Source organism: Bos indicus, chromosome 8, assembly GCF_029378745.1.
Source record: "Bos indicus isolate NIAB-ARS_2022 breed Sahiwal x Tharparkar chromosome 8, NIAB-ARS_B.indTharparkar_mat_pri_1.0, whole genome shotgun sequence".
Classification (NCBI taxonomy): domain Eukaryota; kingdom Metazoa; phylum Chordata; class Mammalia; order Artiodactyla; family Bovidae; genus Bos; species Bos indicus.
The window spans coordinates 28,607,091-28,627,770 of record NC_091767.1 but is presented as its reverse complement, the minus strand read 5'-3'; the positions used below and the strand labels follow the sequence as shown (position 1 = coordinate 28,627,770).

The following is a 20,680-nucleotide window of genomic DNA, read 5'->3' as shown; positions in this document are numbered from 1 at the left end:
TCCTTAAAAATTTAATACTGTTAAGTTATATTTATCTAATGTGTATGTGTGTTTAAATGTTTATTGTATGGCTGTCTTTCTAAATTTGTGATGTAGGCATAAAGCTTTTTCATTAAGTTTTCTGATATTTATTAATGTTAAAATCTTAAATTTTGAAAATTCAAACCTCATTTTTAGTCTTGGGAGAAATAAAATGGTATTGTATATGTGTGTGTCTGAAAGAGAGAGAAAGAGAGACAGAGGAAGAGAGAGAGGAGATGTTTATATGTCAAAGCCTATATTCAGATTGGATGGTGGCATAAATTAATTGTGTAGCTGTGTAAGGGAAGGTGACATTTCATCATACGGCATAAGCAGTGGGATCATAGAATGCTCACATCCATGGAAGCAGCATAGACAAGCAGGGAGGGAAAGAAAGAGTAAACTGTTTTATGAAGAAGTAAGAGAGTTTAGTTATTGTCATTATGATCAAGGAGAAGCTGCAAATGGTGATGATGATGAAAGATAACCATATTAAATTCAGTTTAGCTGAGCAGGCTCTCTCGGAATCCTTACAAATGAACTGCCTCTGTAAAACTAAGTGGAAGATAAGATGAAAAGGTGAAGCAGAAGTATGTGATGTCAGTTGTAGGTTATGATACTCCTCTGTTTTTACTCAGAATTCCTTTGTAATGGCTTAAAATATATTTAAACTAATTTAAAAGCTTACTTGAATTCAATACCATTCAAAAATGATACGTGTTATGTGTTACTGCTATAAAAGTTTGACCTGTTTTTAAAAAACTAATTTCATTAATCTAAACAAATCTGGTGACTAAATATTTATTCTTTTACCTATTTGTTTTTTCTATAATTTTAAACCTTATTATTAGTACCCCTTAATTGTTTTTATTGTTATTTATGGTTTGAATCAACTTTTCTATTGCAGATCAGCAGCACTCATTTGTCCAATTTATAGATATAAATATATGCATATGCTTTTTAATATTTTTCACAAGTTTATATTAGAAATTTTTATTTACATACATGTCTATTTATGACATTCATCCATGATTAGCAGAAGTGAGGGATGAGTTTTTATAGGCTCAAAGAAAGATAAGATGATAGAATGACATGTTAGATTAAGCCAGAAATTCATTTACTTTAGCAGTGTGTGAAATATTGTGTACCAAGATGAAAATATAACATAACGCTTTGTCAGCTCATTGTTCTTTTTGGTGACTCCTCCTGCCGAGATCCAGCCCCGGCTGATCCAAGGAGTTCGAAGCGGGGACGGTGTCGGAGAGGATCAGGATACAATAGCTTCAATTAGATATTAATTAGAGATATAAAGAGTAATAGAATGAGGATGGCTCAGTAGGAAAATTCAGTGGAGAAAAGAGACTGAGTAGCTTGGTTTACGCGGGAGACCAATAAAACTTCAAGACAAGAAGTTTGCACCACTTACGTAGGCCGCAGGCGTCCTTCCGTTCTCCCGAAGGAGAGGAGACACTGAGGCCTCCCTGGTCGGATCTTAAGAAGCCCAGGCAAAATTAGTAAGCTTGGTGGGTTCCACGCTCCAGATGGAGACTCAGCCAGAGTTTGAGAGAGAGAGAGACATGGGGAGACCAGTATTTCGAGAAACTGATCCCAATTCTTTATTTTCCATGGTCTACTTTTATACACTGAGATGTTATGCAAAAGTCACGTGGGGTCAGAAGTCCTGACTTTTATCAAAGTCAGGTGCTTCATACAAATGTATACAGAGGTCTTAGGGGTGTTACATCATCTTCTGGCCGGGGGGCCTGCTGACAATTTATGACCCTCTCCTTGTGACAGCGGTCAGTCAACCAGGACACTTATTTCTCCAGGGGTAATTATTCTTAAAAAAGATTCCACCTTCTGAAGGTACCAGATAAAGTTACATTCCTATAGGGTGAGGGTGTAGTGGGTTTTAATTAAGGAAAGAATTTACTTAGCCTAAGGTCTAACGTGATTAATATCAAAGGTTACTACTTATTTCTTCTATATATTCATTAATGTGTGTAAGGGCAGGGGATGTGGAGACTTAGCAACAAACATTGGCTCAACAAATGAAAAACCCTTTACCAATACAATTTCTAATCAGCCTACTATACTATACTAATGGTTTTCTAACTTTTCTAAGGAACCTGTATTTAGAAGGTTTAAGCATCTCGTGCCTCTCACGGTTGGGAGGCTGTAAGCAATCACATGTGGCCGGACAAGCCTGTCAGGCAGGCTAGAGACCCTTCAGAGGAGTTTGTAGGTTGAAACACTCCTATCACGCCCAGGAATTATTATTAACTGGAGCTCTAAGTTAACTCCTTCTCCGAAAGAGGTGGTGGGGGACAGCCCCCCGTAAAGTCAGAGGTGTAGGTGAGAGCACAAAGTAGTAAAGTAGGCAGGCTCTGGTTATGGGGGTAGATGCTCGAGGATTTCCAGGGGGACTCCTGAGGCTCGATCCCGCCTTTGCGTATGTCGAGCCTCCTTCCTCATGACCTTTGCCATGGGCAGAGTGCCTCACGCTGGCCCCCAACACTCTTTTATAATACATTAAGGTCTTTCAGTCAGAAATTTTTCTGCATTTTCTTTGAATATTTTGATATTTTTAGTCCCTTTTCTATACTGGCTTTAGATTCATCATGACATCTAAAGTAGTCCTAGATTCATGGTGAGTTGATCAGTATGTTCATCTTAATATCATCTGGTTAGCCAACATAGCAGTAAGGGACTTTTATTTCTACAGTAATAAAGCTCTTTATGTAAATTATTCTAAGGCAAAAAGAAGTGAGTTCTTGTGACTTATGTCCGAGGCAAAAAAAAAAAAGGGAGTTCTTTTATCCTAGTTTTGTCTTTTAAACTTGTTTGAATGTTTAGAATTGCAGAATTTGTCCAGTCAACAATTTAACATTTAACCTCAACTTCCTCTTTATGTCACACAATGAAACATGTTAATCGAAAATTAGAAACTTGGTCTTTTATATTGGTTTGGCATTTTGTTTTCAACCTAGCAGTTTTATTTAGCTGATAGATTGTGTTTTTATTCTAGAAATTTCTTGCTTATCAAAAGGCTATTAAGAGAACTAACAGCTTTGAGAACAAAATTTAAATATAAGTGCAGTCCACACTTTTAAAAAGTTCCAGCTATTTTCTCTATATGAATGAAGAATGAAGGCTTGATTTATAAAATCAAAACAATTTATTAGTTAAAAATTTGTCAGATATAAAAGAAAAGGACACTTTGCTGTATACCTGAAACTAACACAATTTTGTAAATCAACTCTGCTTCAATAAAAAGCAATGAAAAGGAAAATTTTTCAATCATAATCTGGCTCATAAACCTATCAGATTTAATAGAATTTGTATTGGCTATATTATGAGACTATTAGCCAGATATCTCTGTAGAAAATTAGAATACTACTAATTATAAATAGAATAACAAGAAAGGAACTTCCTCAACATGAGAAAGAGCATCTGTGAAAAACCTATAACCAACATCAAAGTTGATGGTGAAAGGCTGCTTTCTTTCTAGGATCGGGAACAAGGTAAGGATGTATACTTTTACCATGTCTAGCTAACATTGTACTGGTGGTTCCAGCCAGAGCAATAAGGCAAGAAAAATAAAAGTCATTAATTTTTGAAAGAGAGAAGTAAACTCTTTGCAAATCAGGTAATTTTATAATTAGAAAATTATAAGGAATTCACACATACAACTATTAGAACTAATAAACAAGTTTAGCAAAATTGCAAGGATCATAAGAGTTAATATTGTTATTTGTTAAGATAATAACATTCCTCAGTATATAGATTCAATGCAGTCTCTATCAAATTCTCAGCTGGCCTTTTGCATATAGTGACAACCTGATTCAAAAATTCATAGTATATATTCCTTATTATAAATCACAGTGTGACAGTATGCCAAACCAACTTATAAAGATAGATTATCTGATAGATCTTAAATAACTGGCTGTACATAAAAGGAAACAGTATAACTGAGTCCCTGCCTTATTTCTTATATCAAATTCTAAATTCATTAAGAGTCATAAAAGAGGAAGATCAAAAAGTAGAAATAAAGGAATTTTAAGTGTTTTATAATCTTGGAGTAAGAAATATATGACATAAAATCTAGAAGTCCCAGGGCAAATTACTGATAAATTTTTATTACTTAAAAACACTAGAATAGCCAAAATAATCTTGTAAAAGAAGAATAAAGTTGAAGAAGTAGCATTTCCCAATTGTAAAGCTTACTATAAAGCTGTACTGTTAAAATGCTGCACTCAATATGCCAACAAATTTGGAAAACTCAGCAGTGGCCACAGGACTGAAAACGGTCAATTTTCATTCCAATCCCAAAGAAAGGCAATGCCAAAGAATGTTCAAACCACTGCACAGTTGCACTCATCTCACACACTAGCAAAGTAATACTCCTAATTCTCAAGCTAGGCTTCAGCAGTATGTGACCTGAGAACTTCCAGATGTTCAATCTGGATTTAGAAAAGGCAGAGGAAACAGAGATCAAATTGCCAACAGCCATTGGATCCTAGAAAAAGCAAAAGAATTCTCAATAAAATATCTACTGGGCTGGATGAAGTACAAGCTGGAATCAAGATTGCCGGGAAAAATATCAATAACCTCATATATGCAGATGACACCACCCTTATGGCAGAAAGCGAAGAAGAATTAAAGAGCCTCTTGATGAAAGTGAAAGAGGAGAGTGAAAAAGTTGGCTTAAAGCTCAACATTCAGAAAACTAAGATCATGGCATCCGATCCCATCACTTCATGGCAAATAGATGGGGAAACAATGGAAACAGTGAGAGACTTTATTTTCTTGGCCTCCAAAGTCACTGCAGCCATGAAATTAAAAGATGCTTGCTCCTTGGAAGAAAAGCTATGACCAACCTAGACAACATATTAAAATGCAGAGACATTACTTTGCCGACAAAGGTCCATCTAGTCAAAGCTATGGTTTTTCTGGTAGTCATATATGGATGTGAGAGTTGAACTATAAAGAAAGATGAGCACAAAAGAATTGATGCTTTTGAAGTGTGGTGTTGGAGAAGACTCTTGATAGTCCCTTGAACTGAAAGGAGATCAAACCAGTCAATCCTAAAGGAAATCAATCCTGAATATTCATTGGAAGGACTGATGTTGAAGCTGAAACTCCAATACTTTGGCCACCTGATGCAAAGAGCCAACTCATTAGAAAAGACCCTGACACTCAGAAAGATTGAGGGCAGGCAGAGAAGGGGGCGACAGAGGATGAGATGGTTGGATGGCATCACCGACTCAATGGACATGAGTTTGAGCAAGCTCTGGGAATTGGTGATGGGCAGGGAAGCCTAGGGTGCTACAGTCCATGGGGTCACAAAGAGTCGAACATGACTGAGTGACTGAACTGAAGAAAGCTATAATAGTCAAGACTGTGGTATTGGTATAATGTAGACATGTATATCAATGGAAAAGAATCAAGAATCCAGAAATAAACTCCTATAATTATGTTTAATTGTTTTTGAAAAGGATACCAAGTTAATTCAGTGGGAGAAAGAATAGCATTTTTCAACAAATGGTGGTGAAAGAACGGGGTATCCACAAGCCAAAGAGTGAATTTGGACCCCTGCACAAAAGTTGAATGGTTCATGGACCCTAATAGAAGAGCTAAAACTACAAAAATCTTAGGCAGTGCTTTCTTAGGAGCCACAGCAAAAGCTCAAGTGACGAAAAATAGATGCATTGTACTTCACCAAAATTAAATACTTCTGTGCTTCAGAAGATAGAAGGTGAAAATACAGTCACAAAGTGCTAGAAAATTTTTGCAAATCAAGTGACTGATAAAGACCGTGTATTCAGAATAATAGAGAAATAACAATGAAAAATATGCTAAAGGTTTAAATGGACATTTCTTCAAAGAAGATGTACAAATGGTCAGTAAGCATGTTAAAAAATGTTCAAAAACCATTAGTCGGGGATATGCAAATCAAAACAACAATGAGATGACTCTTTACACTCATTCACATGACTGCAATTTAAAAACTGGACAATAACAAGTTTTAGAGAACACCTGGAGAAGTTGGAACATTTTGTTTCTAAGAATATAGTCAAAAGGCAAATGACAAATTGGCAATAATGATTTGCAATGTGTGTGACAAAGCAATCATTTTCATAATTTACAAAGGACTGTAATAAATCACTAAGGAAAATGTGTACAGTGTAATATAGAAATGGGTACATGAAAAGGCAGTTCACAGAAAAAGAAATACAAGTTACTGATAAAGATATGAAAGGATGGTTAATCTTATTTAAAATTAAAGAAATGGACAGTAAAGAAGTTGATGATGCTTACCTTGTATGGGGAAGTAAACACTTAAGCTTTTCATGGTGATTTATACCAGTAGGACTTTAAAAAGCAATTTGGTAACAATTATCTGAAAATAGTTGTACATACTGTTTACTTATCAAACCTGTTTCTAGGAGTTTACTGAGTAGATATACTTGAATGCATTCTAAGATGTACAAGTATACATGTAAGGATTTATAGTATTGTCATTAATAGGAAAAATGCAAATAACCTATAAATCTTAGCAGTAGGGGACTGGTTAAATTCATTAATGATACTATGGATAAGTTAATTCATCTAAACAATGGAATGCTATGCAACTGAAGAAATGTGATGTGGAAAGGATGTTAGAAACATACTGTGAATGGAAAAATAAGTTGTATAATAGTATGTATACTATAATCCCATTTGAATTTAGAATTGAATATATTTAATATATTGGGGAAGGCAATGGCACCCCACTCCAGTACTCTTGCCTGGAAAATCCCATGGACAGAGGAGCCTGGTAGGCTGCAGTCCATGGGGTCGCTGAGGGTCGGACACAACTGAACGACTTCACTTTCACTTTTCACTTTCATGCATTGGAGAAGGAAATGGCAACTCACTCCAGTGTTCTTGCCTGGAGAATCCCAGGGATGGGGGAGCCTGGTGGGCTGCCGTCTATGGGTTCGCACAGAGTCGGACATGACTGAAGTGACTTAGCAGCAGCATATTTACTAAATATTTAACATAAATCATTTTTATTATACAAAATATAATTTTATATATAAAATTATATATTAAGATTTGTATAATATGACAACATTAAAAAGCATGTTATTAATGGTATGCTAATGGAGAAAACTTGAAGTCTGAGTTTGTTTTGTTTTTGTTGGTTTGGTTTTACATCTCAATTCAGGGGCTTTCAGTCAGACATTAAATCAGGTATTTTATTGTTCAGTTCAGTTCAATTCAGTTCCTTAGTCGTGTCTGACTCTTTGCAATCCCATGAACAGCAGCACTCTAGGCCTCCCTCTCCATCACCAACTCCCAGAGTCCACCCAAACCCATGTCCATTGAGTCGGTGATGCCATCCAGCCATCTCATCCTCTGTCGTCCCCTTCTCCTCCTGCCCTCAATCTTTCCCAGCATCAGGGTCCTTTCAAATGAGTCAGCTCTCTGCATCAGGTGGCCAAAATATTGGAGCTTCAGCCTCAACATCAGTCCTTCCAATGAACACCCAGGACTGATCTCCTTTAGGCCGGACTGGTTGGATCTCCTTGCAGTCCAAGGGACTCTCAAGAGTCTTCTCCAACACCACACTTCAAAAGCATCAATTCTTCAGTGCTCAGCTTTCTTTATAGTCCAACTCTCACATCCATACATGACCACTGGAAAAACCATAGCCTTGACTAGACGGACCTTTGTTGGCAAAGTAATGTCTCTGCTTTTGAATATGCTATCTAGGTTGGTCATAACTTTCCTTCCAAGGAGTAAGCGTCTTTTAATTTCATGGCTGCAGTCACCATCTACAGTGATTTTGGAGCCCCAAAAAATAAAGTCAGCCACTGTTTCCGCTTTATTTCCACTGTTTCCATTTTATTGTAGAACATACATTTTCCACCTCCTCTTTTGTTTTTAACTCAACAGTATTGCTTAGAGATCTTCCATTTTAGTATATTAGTGTAATAGAACTTTTTTTATTTGAAGTCTTTGTTGAACCCTAATTGATTTAACAATCTTCTGTTGATAGCATGTTTTAGCATGTTAAATATGATATTTAACTCTTATTGTATATACTCAGTATTGTCTGGGTCTGTGGGATGCATTGATAAGGGCAAAAAATAAAAGACCGTATTTCCTACTTTCATGGAGCTTGTTTTCAATGAGATAGACATTAGCAGAAGACCTCTCAAAAAAAGGGGAATCATAACTCTGATAAGTGCTGAGAAGAATCTAGTAGGGTTAATTGACATAGTCAAGGAGTAAAAGATAGCTTTTCCAAAAAAGTGATAATTGAACTGATGTCCAAAGAAAGGATTGTTAGTTTTGTGTATTTTAACGATGAATTTTGTCCTATAATATCTATTCTCCCATTTCTTCTGTTGCATGCCTCACTGTTGCCTCTGTATCATCAGATTTTAAAAATGCTTTTTCTCACTTATTAAAAAAAATCCAAACTCTTATCCAATCCCACTCTTGTTTCCAATACTGCCCTTTTTCTTTATCTCCCCTTCTCTTGTTACCAAAAGTGTTTTGTCTAAACTTCCTGTTTCTATTTCTTATATGTCACTAAGACAAAAAAAATTGCAGGCTTATTCCTTTTTGACCTGTTCTAATATGAGTTACAGCAGACTTCATCACAGACACCAATGTCTTCCATGTCCGGTGAACATGGAACATGTTAGTCTCCGTTTTTCTTGAATATTCTGTGACATTGGACATATCTCTATCCTTGAAATGTTCTTTTATTTTGGTTTTCATGACTTTATCTTCTTCTGTTTCTCTTCCTCCTTTTCCAGTCTTTTTTGCTGCCTTTTTCTTTTCCAAGTATTAAATTCCTGAGTTCCTTAGGCTCTATCCTAGACTCTTTTCGCATCCTGTCAGACACTCTCATGGCAAGCTTCACATCCCTAGATGATTCTCAAGCCTATGTTTGACTTCTCTTCTGAGCTTTATACCATTGCATCCAGCTGCCTCTCATAGTTTTTACTTTATTTATTATTTTTTAATTCAAATATATTTAGGGTCAGTTATTTGCCACGTAGTCTACTGGTGCTGGGAGTCTTTTAAAAGTGCTTTACTGGAATATGATCTAAACAGAATTTATGATTAACATTACCCACCAGAAACAAACAAGTAAATAAGCAGAAACAGCCAAAATAAGACCACCTCTACTTCCATGGTTCTTACTCAGCTGCTGAAGTCCACCCAGTTCTAGTCTGAAACCTTGGGATCAGTCTTGACTTCTCATTTTATCTGAGCATTTCCTCATCCAGTCCAATCGAATCCAACCCAATCCAGTCAATGTAATCTAACCCAATGCAGTGTTACCAAGGTTGGCCATTCTATCTTCTAAGTATGCACCCCTTCAACATCCTTCAGTGCTTATACTCCCACACACCCTTTTCTCTGCCAAGACCCTAATCTAAGCTGCCATCAGCTCTTGAGTAGTCTGCTACAGTTCCTTCTAATTTGTCATACTGCATTCACTTTTGACCACTATCTGGCAATTTGCTACATGACTGCAGTATAATCTTTTAAAATTTTCCTCAATTTCTCTGTGTCTCCATTTCCTTATCTGTAAAATGAGATAATGATGGCCCTTCCCTCATAGATTTGCTGTGATGATAGAAAGAATTGCTATGTTAGAGTACTGAGAATAGTGCCAGGCACTGAGGCCTCAGTCAGTTGTTATTGAGACCTTACACATTGTTGCATTAGGCCAAGTAAAAGAAATGGTTAAGAGAGAGGTTTATTAATAATAGATTTGAATGGAGTAATTATTAGCTCATTTATACTTAATTGTGCTTTATGTATTCACACAAAAAATCTGCAACTCTTATAATGCGTGACCTTATTATGTGTAATTTTTTTTCTCAATTAAAAGGCTAAGAAGCACCAGGCTTTTCTAGTGGAGACATGTGAAAATAACGTGAAAGAATTGGAATCGATCCTGGACAGCTTTTCTGTGTCGGGCCAGTGGACATCAGGTTAGTTGAAGGTATAAAATGACAGATGCATCTGTCAATGTTCCAAAGTCCCTACATTTTGGGAATTCTGCAGATGCCTCTTACAGTCCCTCATCTCAACATGTTTTGATTTGATGACATGATAAGAGCAGTTCTCACAGCGGTCAGTTGGCCTAGCTGGCTGCGAAAGGGTGACGGACTGTGGACCTGCTGCTGTCCTACCTGAACTTGATTTACAAGTGTTGGTGTCTGTGTGATTGGACAGACAAGGGCTCACTTGCTGTGTTCTGAATCCAACTGAGAAGAAAGTCCATACAGTATACCTGCAAGGGGAACAGATGTTTCCATCAAACCGAGCCAAATTCTGAGGCAACCTTCAGCAACTTAAAGGTCATGTATTCAAAAGGTTATGTAGGACACAGGCTGTAACAGTGCATATTCTTCACCGCTGCTCTCCAGTCTGGTTTTCTCCTTCATTTCCTACCACAGTGCACATACTCTCCAGATAGAGTGCTTTGGTAAAACGCTTTGGTTTTAGTATTAGCCCACTTAATATGATAGAGAACTATAAAGATTGTATATCGGGTAGGCATATTTTGGTATCAAGCGAAAAGCATTAGTTGCTAATGAATGCTCGCCATTCCATGATTTCTGCTTCCTTAATTTGTGTGTGTGTGTGCCCTTATGTGTACTATAGTGGCTTTGACTTACGTATTTTCACTTCTCTACCTCAGTTTTCTTTTGGCATACTGTCAGCCTCAAATTATTTAGTTGCTTTCTGACTCAACTATATTTTTCAAAAAAGCATGTAAAATTCAATTCCTTACACCTTAAAATAGCTTCAAGACTGTTCTAAAGGAATCAAGCATATTTGACAAATAAGTTCTTTAGGAAACCCTTAAATTCAGAAAAGTTTGTTGTCCTTATAAAAGCAGAAAAATATGATCAAGGCCCATTTCACATTATGAATCTGCAGATTTCTGCTGGTGAGCCATTAGAAATTGAGTGAGATTTGCTGTTATCTATTTTTAACTTTCTTTGTTTTTATTTAAACTTTTTCCAAAAGCATTAGTATTTCATTGTTTGTCACTGTAAAATCAAGGTGTATAAAAGTGACATTAAAAAAATCCAGTTTTCAATTGTATTTGCTAAAGCTTTGAGGAATAAAATTTTCTTTTTCAGTGATAGTGTTTTATTATTCATATGTGTCATTGCTTAATGGTTTTAAGGATCTTTAAGATTGTAAAATTATTATCATATCTTAATGCTTCAATGTGCAGAGTTGAATTAGAAAGCCTAAGAATAATGAGGTCATGTCTCCTTTGAGGTTTAAAGTTAAATAGTGGATAACAAAGAAACTCATAAGTTATTACTAAACCTATAGAAAAAGAATTGTCTTCTAATAAAGTTTTTCTTTTTATTCTCATCTTTCAGTGACCATCTTTTTTAATTTCTTGTTCCTGGGAAAGGGATTGATTGTGTGCTGAATTTGTGATTTCTGTTCTGTTATAGTGGTCTTTTTTTCCATATTATGCTGGTTATTCATTCTCCTCTGGTCTCTGTTTTGCATTCTGGAGGCTGACCTCTGTGGACTGCATGATCGGGGCTCCTTTGCCCTCTGGCTTGGGGGTTGGATTTGGATTGTCGATGCACCAGCAGGAGATTAAGAGGGTGGAGGAAGAAGGGAAAGCAGAGAATGTCATGGTGTTTATTTCCCCCACTCCCTCCAGTGTGTTTCTGGCAGTGGTTTCATTTTTGGTGGCTATGGCTCCTGTCAAGCGGGTTCTCTCCCACAGCTGTGGTTTGTGTTTGTCTATGATGATAGCTTACCTCCACTTGACCCTGTAGGCGTCTCTTGGTATTAGTATTGCTTTTCCAGTCTTTAGAATGGACTGGTTGGATCTCCTTGCAGTCCAAGGGACTCTCAACAGTCTTCTCCAACACCACACTTCAAAAGCATCAATTCTTGGGCGCTCAGCTTTCTTCACAGTCCAACTCTCACATCCATACATGACCACTGGGAAAACCATAGCCTTGACTAGACGGACCTTTGTTGGCAAAGTAATGTCTCTGCTTTTGAATATGCTATCTAGGTTGGTCATAACTTGCCTTCCAAGGAGTAAGCGTCTTTTAATTTCATGGCTGCAGTCACCATCTCCAGTGATTTTGGAGCCCCCAAAAATAAAGTCTGACACTGTTTCCCCATCTATTTCCCATGAAGTGATGGGACCAGATGCCATGATCTTCATTTTCTGAATGTTGGGATTTAAGCCAACTTTTTCACTCTCCTCTTTCACTTTCATCAAGAGGCTTTTGAGTTCCTCTTCACTTTCTGCCATAAGGGTGGTGTCATCTGCATATCTGAGGTGATTGATATTTCTCCCAGCAGTCTTGATTCCAGCTTGTGCTTCTTCCAGTCCAGCGTTTCTCATGATGTACTCTGCATATAAGTTAAATAAGCAGGGTGACAATATACAGCCTTGACGAACTCCTTTTCCTATTTGGAACCAGTCTGTTGTTCCAAGTCCAGTTCTACCTGTTGCTTCCTGAATCTGCATACAGATTTCTCAAGAGGCAGGTCAGGTGGTCTGGTATTCCCATCTCTTTCAGAATTTTCCACAGTTTATTGTGATCCACACAGTCAAAGACTTTGGCATAGTCAATAAAGCAGAAATAGATGTTTTTATGGAACTCTCTTCCTTTTTCCATGATCCAGCGGATGTTGGCAATTTGATCTCTGGTTCCTCTGCCTTTTCTAAAACCAGCTTGAACATCTGAAAATTCACGGTTCACGTATTGCTGAAGCCTGGCTTGGAGAATTTTGAGCATGACTTTACTAGCGTGTGAGATGAGTGCAATTGTGCGGTAGTTTGAGCATTCTTTGGCATTGCCTTTCTTTGGGATTGGAATGAAAACTGACCTTTTCCAGGCGTGTGGCCACTGCTGAGTTTTCCAAATTTGCTGGCATATTGAGTGCAGCACTTTCACAGCATCATCTTCCAGGATTTGAAATAGCTCAACTAGAATTCCATCACCTCTACTAGCTTTGTTTGTAGTGATGCTTTCTAAGGCCCACTTGACTTCACATTCCAGGATGTCTGGCTCTAGGTCAGTGATCACACCGTCGTGATTATCTTGGTCATGAAGCTCTTTTTTGTACAGTTCTTCTGTGTATTCTTACCACCTCTTCTTAATATCTTCTGCTTCTGTTAGGTCCATACCATTTCTGTCCTTTATCAAGCCCATCTTTGCATGAAATGTTCCCTTGGTATCTCTAATTTTCTTAAAGAGATCTCTAGTTTTTCCCATTCTGTTGTTTTCCTTTATTTCTTTGTACTGATCACTGAGGAAGGCTTTCTTATCTCTCCTTGCTATTCTTTGGAACTCTGCATTCAGATGCTTATATCTTTCCTTTTATCTTTGCTTCTCTTCTTTTTACAGCTATTTGTAAGGCCTCCTCAGACAGCCATTTGCTTTTTTGCATTACTTTTCCATGGGGATGGGCTTGATCCCTGTCTTCTGTATAGTGTCATGAACCTCCGTCCATGGTTCATCAGGCACTCTATCTATCAGACTTAGTCCCTTAAATCTATTTCTCATTTCCACTGTATAATCATAAGGAATTTGATTTAGGTCATACCTGAATGGTCTAGTGGTTTTCCCTACTTTCTTCAGTTTAAGTCTGAATTTGGCAATAAGGAGTTCATGATCTGAGCCACAGTCAGCTCCCGGTCTTGTTTTGGCTGACTGTATAGAGCTTCTCCATCTTTGGCTGCAAAGAATATAATCAGTCTGATTTTGGTGTTGACCATCTGGTGATGTCCATGTGTAAAGTCTTCTCTTGTGTTGTTGGAAGAGGGTGTTTGCTATGACCAGTGCGTTCTCTTTGCAAAACTCTATTAGCCTTTGCCCTGCTTTATTCCATATTCCAAGGCCAAATTTACCTGTTGCTGCTGCTGCTGCTATGTCACTTCAGTCATGTCCGACTCTGTGCGACCCCACAGACGGCAGCCCACCAGGCTCCCCCGTCCCTGGGATTCTCCAGGCAAGAACACTGGAGTGGGTTGCCATTTCCTTCTCCAATGCATGAAAGGGAAAAGTGAAAATGAAGTCGCTCAGTCGTGTCCCACTCTCAGCGACCCCATGGACTGCAGCCCACCAGGCTCCTCCATCCATGGGATTTCCCAGGCAAGAGTACTGGAGTGGGGTGCCATTGCCTTCTCTGAATTTACCTATTACCTCAGGTGTTTCTTGACTTCCTACTTTTGCATTCCAGTCCCCTATAATGAAAAGGACATCTTTTTTGGGTGTTAGTTCTAAAAGGTCTTATAGGTCTTCATAGAACTGTTCAACTTCAGCCTCTTCAGCATTACTGTTTGGGGCATAGACTTGGATTACTGTGATATTGAATGGTTTGCCTTGGAAATGAACAGAGATCATTCTGTCATTTTTGAGATTGCATCCAAGTACTGCATTTCAGACTCTTTCATTGACCATGATGGCTACTCCATTTGTTCTGAGGGATTCCTGCCCGCAGTAGTAGATATAATGGTCATCTGAGTTAAATTCACCCATTCCAGTCCATTTTAGTTTGCTGGTTCCTAGAATGTCGATGTTCACTCTTGCCATCTCCTGTTTGGGTGTTCTTTGGAAGGACTGATGCTAAAGCTGAAACTCCAATACTTTGGCCACTTTGTGCAAAGAGTTGACTCATTAGAAAAGACTCTGATTCTGGGAGGGATTGGGGGCAGGAGGAGAAGGGGACAACAGAGGATGAGATGGCTGGATGGCATCACTGACTCGATGGACATGAGTTTGGGTGAACTCTGGGAGTTGCTGATGACAGGGAGGCCTGGCGTGCTACAATTCATGGGGTCGCCAAGAGTCGGACACGACTGAGCGACTGAACTGAACTGAACTGAACTTCTTTCTTGCTGGTTTGTGGTATCACATCATATCCTTTTTGTTCTCTTAACCTGCTTACATTTCTGTAAAATCTTCATTAAATTTTTTTCCCAGTGAACTCTTCTGACTATGCCAGTTCTTCCCTTTGATACTTGACTATTTACATACCTGCTCTGAACTTGATTTTATTCTTGCTCTTGGCTTCCATCAAATAGCCCTCTATAACCATAATGGACTCTCTTTCTGTCCATACCAGCTCAAGTTGGAATTTTGCCACTTAACCAAGAGGGATATTATTAATAAACTTTATTGCTCAACATTTTGTGGAAGAGCCTGAACAATTATGATTGCCTACTGTGTCAACCCTGGGTTCAGCTACACAAAGATGACTAAATAATTTGTTCCTCCCTACCTCTCTCCCTTTTTTCCCCATGGCACTTATTACTGTTAAGCATTTCTGCCAGACTATGTGGTACATTTTTTATTATATCTGTATTGTCAAGGTTCTCTGGAAAAATAGAACCAATAAGATTATATAGATACACACAAGAGTTGAGATATTGGAGTTTGCACACATGGTTATAGAGGCTAGGAAATCTTGTGATCTTTCCTCTGCAAGCTGAAGGACCAGGAAAGGCAGTAATATAATTCAATGTGAGTCTGAAGGCCTGAGAAACTGGGGGTTCCTGGGGGTCCAGGAACCAGGAGTAGGATGTCTGAGGGCAGGAAAAGATGGAAGTCTCAGTTTAGGAAAAAAGAGAATTTTCCGTTCTTTCCTTTTGTTCTTTGGGATTGGAGGAGGAGAGGGCTAAGAGTGGGGGGTAGGTAAGGGAAGTCAACAGATTGGATATTGCCTCCCCTACCCACGTTGGTGAGGGCACATCTTCTTTACTTAGTCTACTGATTCAAATGCTAATATGTCCCAGAAACACTCTCATGGACACATCCAAAAGTGATTTACTGGTTTTCTGGGCATCCTTTAGCCCGGTCAAGTTGGCAATAAAATCAACCATCTCAATATCCAAGCTCCATGAGGGCAAGGATCTTTGTCTCTTTCATTTACTAAAGAGTTTTAAGCAGGTAGACAATACTTGGCACAAAGGAAGCACTCAAATATTTTTTCAATGAATAAAAGCATGAATGAGTTAACAGTAGGTCAATATTGTATTTTAAACGATAATTTTTGAGGTTATAAAGGTAGTCATGGAATCTCTTTCAAGATTTTAGCAGCTTTTTGGGTAGCAGTTCATAAAGAGTCGCCAAGAAGACTGACTTTCTATCTTCAGTGGAAATGACGTCACCGTCTTTCATGCCTTATGGAAATGCCACCTTGATTGCTTACTATTATTAGATAAGATGACCTCAATTTAATCAATCATGGACATTTATTTCCTATTTCTGCCTTCTACTTTCTGCTGAAATTGCTATACAACAGCTACTCCTAACTCATTTTTTTTCCGATAGAAATGCTTAGTGTGTATAAGGGAGAAGTCCTTTCCGACTTTGAACCCATGTAGTCTTTCTGCCTCAAGTGTTGCTTCCTACTATGGTTTTACGGTTTCACCTCTAGAATGTGACTTTTCCTTCATTAGGTTCATGAAAGAAAGTTTTTGTTCTAATTCATTCTTGAATCCTCCTCAGGCAGCTTGGCTTTTGTGTAGACTGAGACAAAAGCCCCTCCAACCTTCTTCAACCTTTCCTTCCTTGAGGAAATCATTTGTAATACTCCAGAAGTATCCTTTTGCTTTCTACTAGGAGAGGCTGAAGGGCCCTAGGAAATAATAGCAAGAACATATGGTGCCTTTAGGTATGTATATATCACCCAGGAGTCGGGCAGCTTCAGGGACTATTCTTAAGAAAATCAGGACGTCACGTGGTACTTTCCTCTCATCTCTCCTTTTGCCTAGATCTAGTATCTTCTTGAGACTTTTACTTGTCCTCAGGATCCTTGTGGCTGGCACCTTTTAATTAGAGGCTCATGGGTTACTGAGAGACTGAGGATGTCTGTAAGAGCAGCACACAGGTCTCCTTTGGTGTCATTTGCCAGTGTCTTCTTGCTTACTCCCCTTACCTCCCAGTTCACTGAGGTTTACAAACCAAGCTTGTCCTACTTTATCATGCTCAAAGCTTTGATTTGTGAAATCCAAGGGAGCGACCGCAGTAAGAGGGCTCAACATTTCTAACAGTCAGTGTGCTCACTAACTAATCACACAATTAAGGTGACTGAGAAATAGGGGACCCAGGAGAGCCAGTCTGACTCCGAAGGCCTGAGAAACAGGAGACCTGATGGTGTAAGTTCCAGTCTGAATCTGAGTCCAAAGGCAGGAGAAGACTGATTTCCAGCTTGAAGGTGGTCAGGTGGACAGAAAGAATCCTTTCTTACTTCGCCTTTTGTTCTATTTGGGCCTTCAGTGGAGTGGGTGAGGCCCACCCACATTGGGGAGGGCTGTCCGCTTTACTCAGTCTGCTGATGCAAATGTCAGTCTCGTCCAGAAATAGCCTCATAGACACACCCAGAAATAATTTTTAACTGAATATCTGGGCCTGTAGCCCAGTCAAGTTTACACATAAAATTTTTCTGTGCTATGCTTAGTTGCTCGGTCGTGTCTGACTCTTTTGTGACCCCATGGACTGTAGCTGCCATGCTTCTTTGTTCATGGGGATTCTTCAGGCAAGAATACTGGAGTGGATTGCCATGCCTGCCTCCAGGGGATCTCATCAACCCAGGGGTCAAACCCAGGTCTTCTACTCCCACATTGCAGGAAGATTCTTTACAGACTGAGCCACCAGGGAAGCTCATAAAAGTAACTACCAGCTTTTCTCTGGCCAGCAAGTCCCTCATAACCATCATGTTACTTTCTGTTTCTCTGAATTTGACTACTTTAGATATCTCTTATATTGAAATCATATATTATCTTTTCATGATTGACTTGTTTTACTTAGCAAAATATCCTCCAGTTTCATCCATATTATGGCATGTGACAGGAATTCCTTTTTAAGGCTGAATAATACTCCATTGTCCAACAGAGGCAGAAGAGATTAAGAAGAGGTGGCAAGAATACACAGAACTATACAAAGAAGGTCTTAATGACCTGGATAACCATGATGGTGCAGCCACTTACCTAGAGCCAGACATCCCGGTGTGAAGTCAAGGGGGCCTTAGAAAGCATTAGTACAAATAAAGCTAGTGGAGGTGATGGAATTCCAGCTGAGTTATTTAAAATCCTAAAAGATGATGCTGTTAAAGTGCTGCACCCAATCTGTCAGCAGATTTGGAAAACTCAGCAGTGGCCACAGTATTGGCAAAGGTCAGTTTTCATTCCAGTGCCAAAGAAGGACAGTGCCAGAGAATATACAAACTACCATATAGTTGCATTCATTTCACATGCTAGCAAGGTTATGCTCAAACTCCTTCAACCTAGGCTTTAGTAGTACATGAACCAAGAACTTACAGATGTACATGCTGGGTTTAGAAAAGGCAGAGGAACCAGAGATCAAATTGCCAACACTTGTTGGATCATAGAGAAAGCAAAGGAATTCTAGAAAAGCATATCCTGCTTCATTGACTACTCTAAAGCTTTTGACTGTTTGGATCACAACAAACTATGAAAAATTCTTAAAGAGATGGAAATACCAGACCACCTTACCTGTCTCCTGAGAAACCTGTATGTGGATCAAGTAGCAACATTTAGAATCAGACATGGACCAGCAGTCTGGTTCAAAATTGGGAAAGGAGTATGACTAGGCTGTATATTGTCACCCTGCTTATTTAACTTCTGTGCAGAGTACATCATGGGAAAGCTGGGCTGGATCGAGCACAAGCTGGAATCAAGATTGCTAGGAGAAATATAAACAACTTCAGATATATAGATGATACCACTCCAATGACAGAAGGCAAAGAGGAACTAAAGAGCCTCTGGATGAGGGTGAAAGAGGAGAATGAAAAAACTGGCTCGAAACTCAGCATCCAAAAAACTAAGATCATGGCATCCAGCCCCATCATTTCATGGCAAATAGAAGGGGAAAAAGTGGAAAGAGTGACAGCTTTTATGTTCTTGGGCTCCAGAATCACTGCAGATAGTGACTGTGGCCATGAAATTAAGACACTTGCTCCTTGGAAGAAAAGCTATGACAAACCTAAACAGTGTATTAAAAAGTGGAGACATCTCCTTCCCAACAAAGGTGCTTTGGTTCATAGAGAAAACCACAGTCAACCATAGTCAAAGCTATGGTTTTCTCAGTAGTCATGTATACATGTGAGAGTTGAACCAAAAGAAGGCTGAGCACTGAAGAATTGATGCTTTCAAATTATGGTACCAGAAAGGACTTTTGAGAGTCCCTGGGACTACAAGGAGATCAGACCAGTCAATCCTAAAGGAAATCAACCCTGAATATTCATTGGAAAGACTGATGCCAAAGCAGAAGCTCCAGTGCTTTGGCCATATAATAGGAAGAACCGACTCATTGGAGAAGACCTGGATGCTGAGAAAGATCGAAGGCAGGGGAAGAAAGAGGTGACAGAGGCTGAGATGGCTGGATGGTATCACTGACTCAGTGGGCATGAGTTTGAGCAGTCTTTGGGAGATAGTGAAGGACAGGGAAGTCTGGCATGCTGCAGTCCATTATGTCACAAAGAGTTGGACATGGCTTAATGACTGAACAACAACAAGACTCCAATGTTATGTATTTGTCACATTTTATCTATCAATTTATCTGTTGATGGACCTTTGGGTTGCTTCCATCTCTTGGCTATTTTGAGTAGTGCTGTTATTAACATGGGTATAGAAATATCTCTGCTAGGCTCTGCTTTCAGTTCCTTTGGATATACGGAAGTGGGATTGTTTGTCCATTAACTGTTTAAATAACTTTTTTGGTCACACCATGTCACACATGGTGACATGTATGATCTTAGTTCCCTGACCAAGGATTGAACCCAGTGAGTTCTATGTAAATGAGCCCATTTCCATAGTACTTAATTTGCTATGAAATGAGTTCCTTGGTCAGAAGCAATGCTGTGGGATACATGATGGTGAATAAGACATTTTGTAAATTCGTGGATGACAATTTCAGCAGAAATATTGTGATCAGGGAAGGAAAATGCCTTTCTAGAGTAAATGTCTAGTAAGAATGAGTATTGCTTATTCCATGATGGAAATGACTTAATATAATCAACTTGCCATCAGGTAGATGGCTGGTGCGTCAGGAGTGGTGGCATATCATGGATTCAGTGTTTGTCTTTGGTATCGATAGAGCTGGCACTTAACAGGAATTGTAAACCTGACAGCCTTGGTGAGTGAAGATCCATGCTGCCAAGCCCATGCCTTCCCTCTACTCTTGCTGCTGTGACTCCTGTGTTGTAGGGGTGACAAAGATGAGCAGGGAGAAAAGTGACTGGGAAAATATGCTAGCTGACACCCACAACCAGTCCATTCTGAAGGAGATCAGCCCTGGGATTTCTTTGGAAGGATGATGCTAAAGCTGAAACTCCAGTACTTTGGCCACCTCATGCAAAGAGTTGACTCATTGGAAAAGATTGGGGACGACAGAGGATGAGATGGCTGGATGGCATCACTGACTCGATGGACGTGAGTCTGAGTGAACTCCGGGAGTTGGTGATGGACAGGAAGGCCTGGCGTGCTGTGATTCATGGGGTCGCAAAGAGTTGGGCACGACTGAGCGACTGATCTGATCTGATCTGATCTGACACCCACAGAATACTTCATTTTGTTCTCCTGATTATTAAGATCCTCCTCCACCTCAGTTGATCG

General features: G+C 39.1%; 1 protein-coding gene across 9 annotated transcripts in view; it reads left to right on the top strand.

The window, feature by feature from the left end:
• CCDC171 (coiled-coil domain containing 171) overlaps positions 1 to 20,680 on the top strand; it is a 341,501-nt gene that overhangs the window by 87,829 nt on the left and 232,992 nt on the right. For all 9 annotated transcript variants that reach the window (XR_011568027.1, XM_070794512.1, XM_070794515.1 and 6 more), the window contains one exon: positions 9,926 to 10,028. Coding sequence is in view for 8 of the 9 variants with exons in the window: in XM_070794512.1 (XP_070650613.1) it covers positions 9,926 to 10,028 (103 nt within the window). In the remaining variant the exon portion in view is untranslated. The remainder of the gene's footprint in view (positions 1 to 9,925; positions 10,029 to 20,680) is intronic.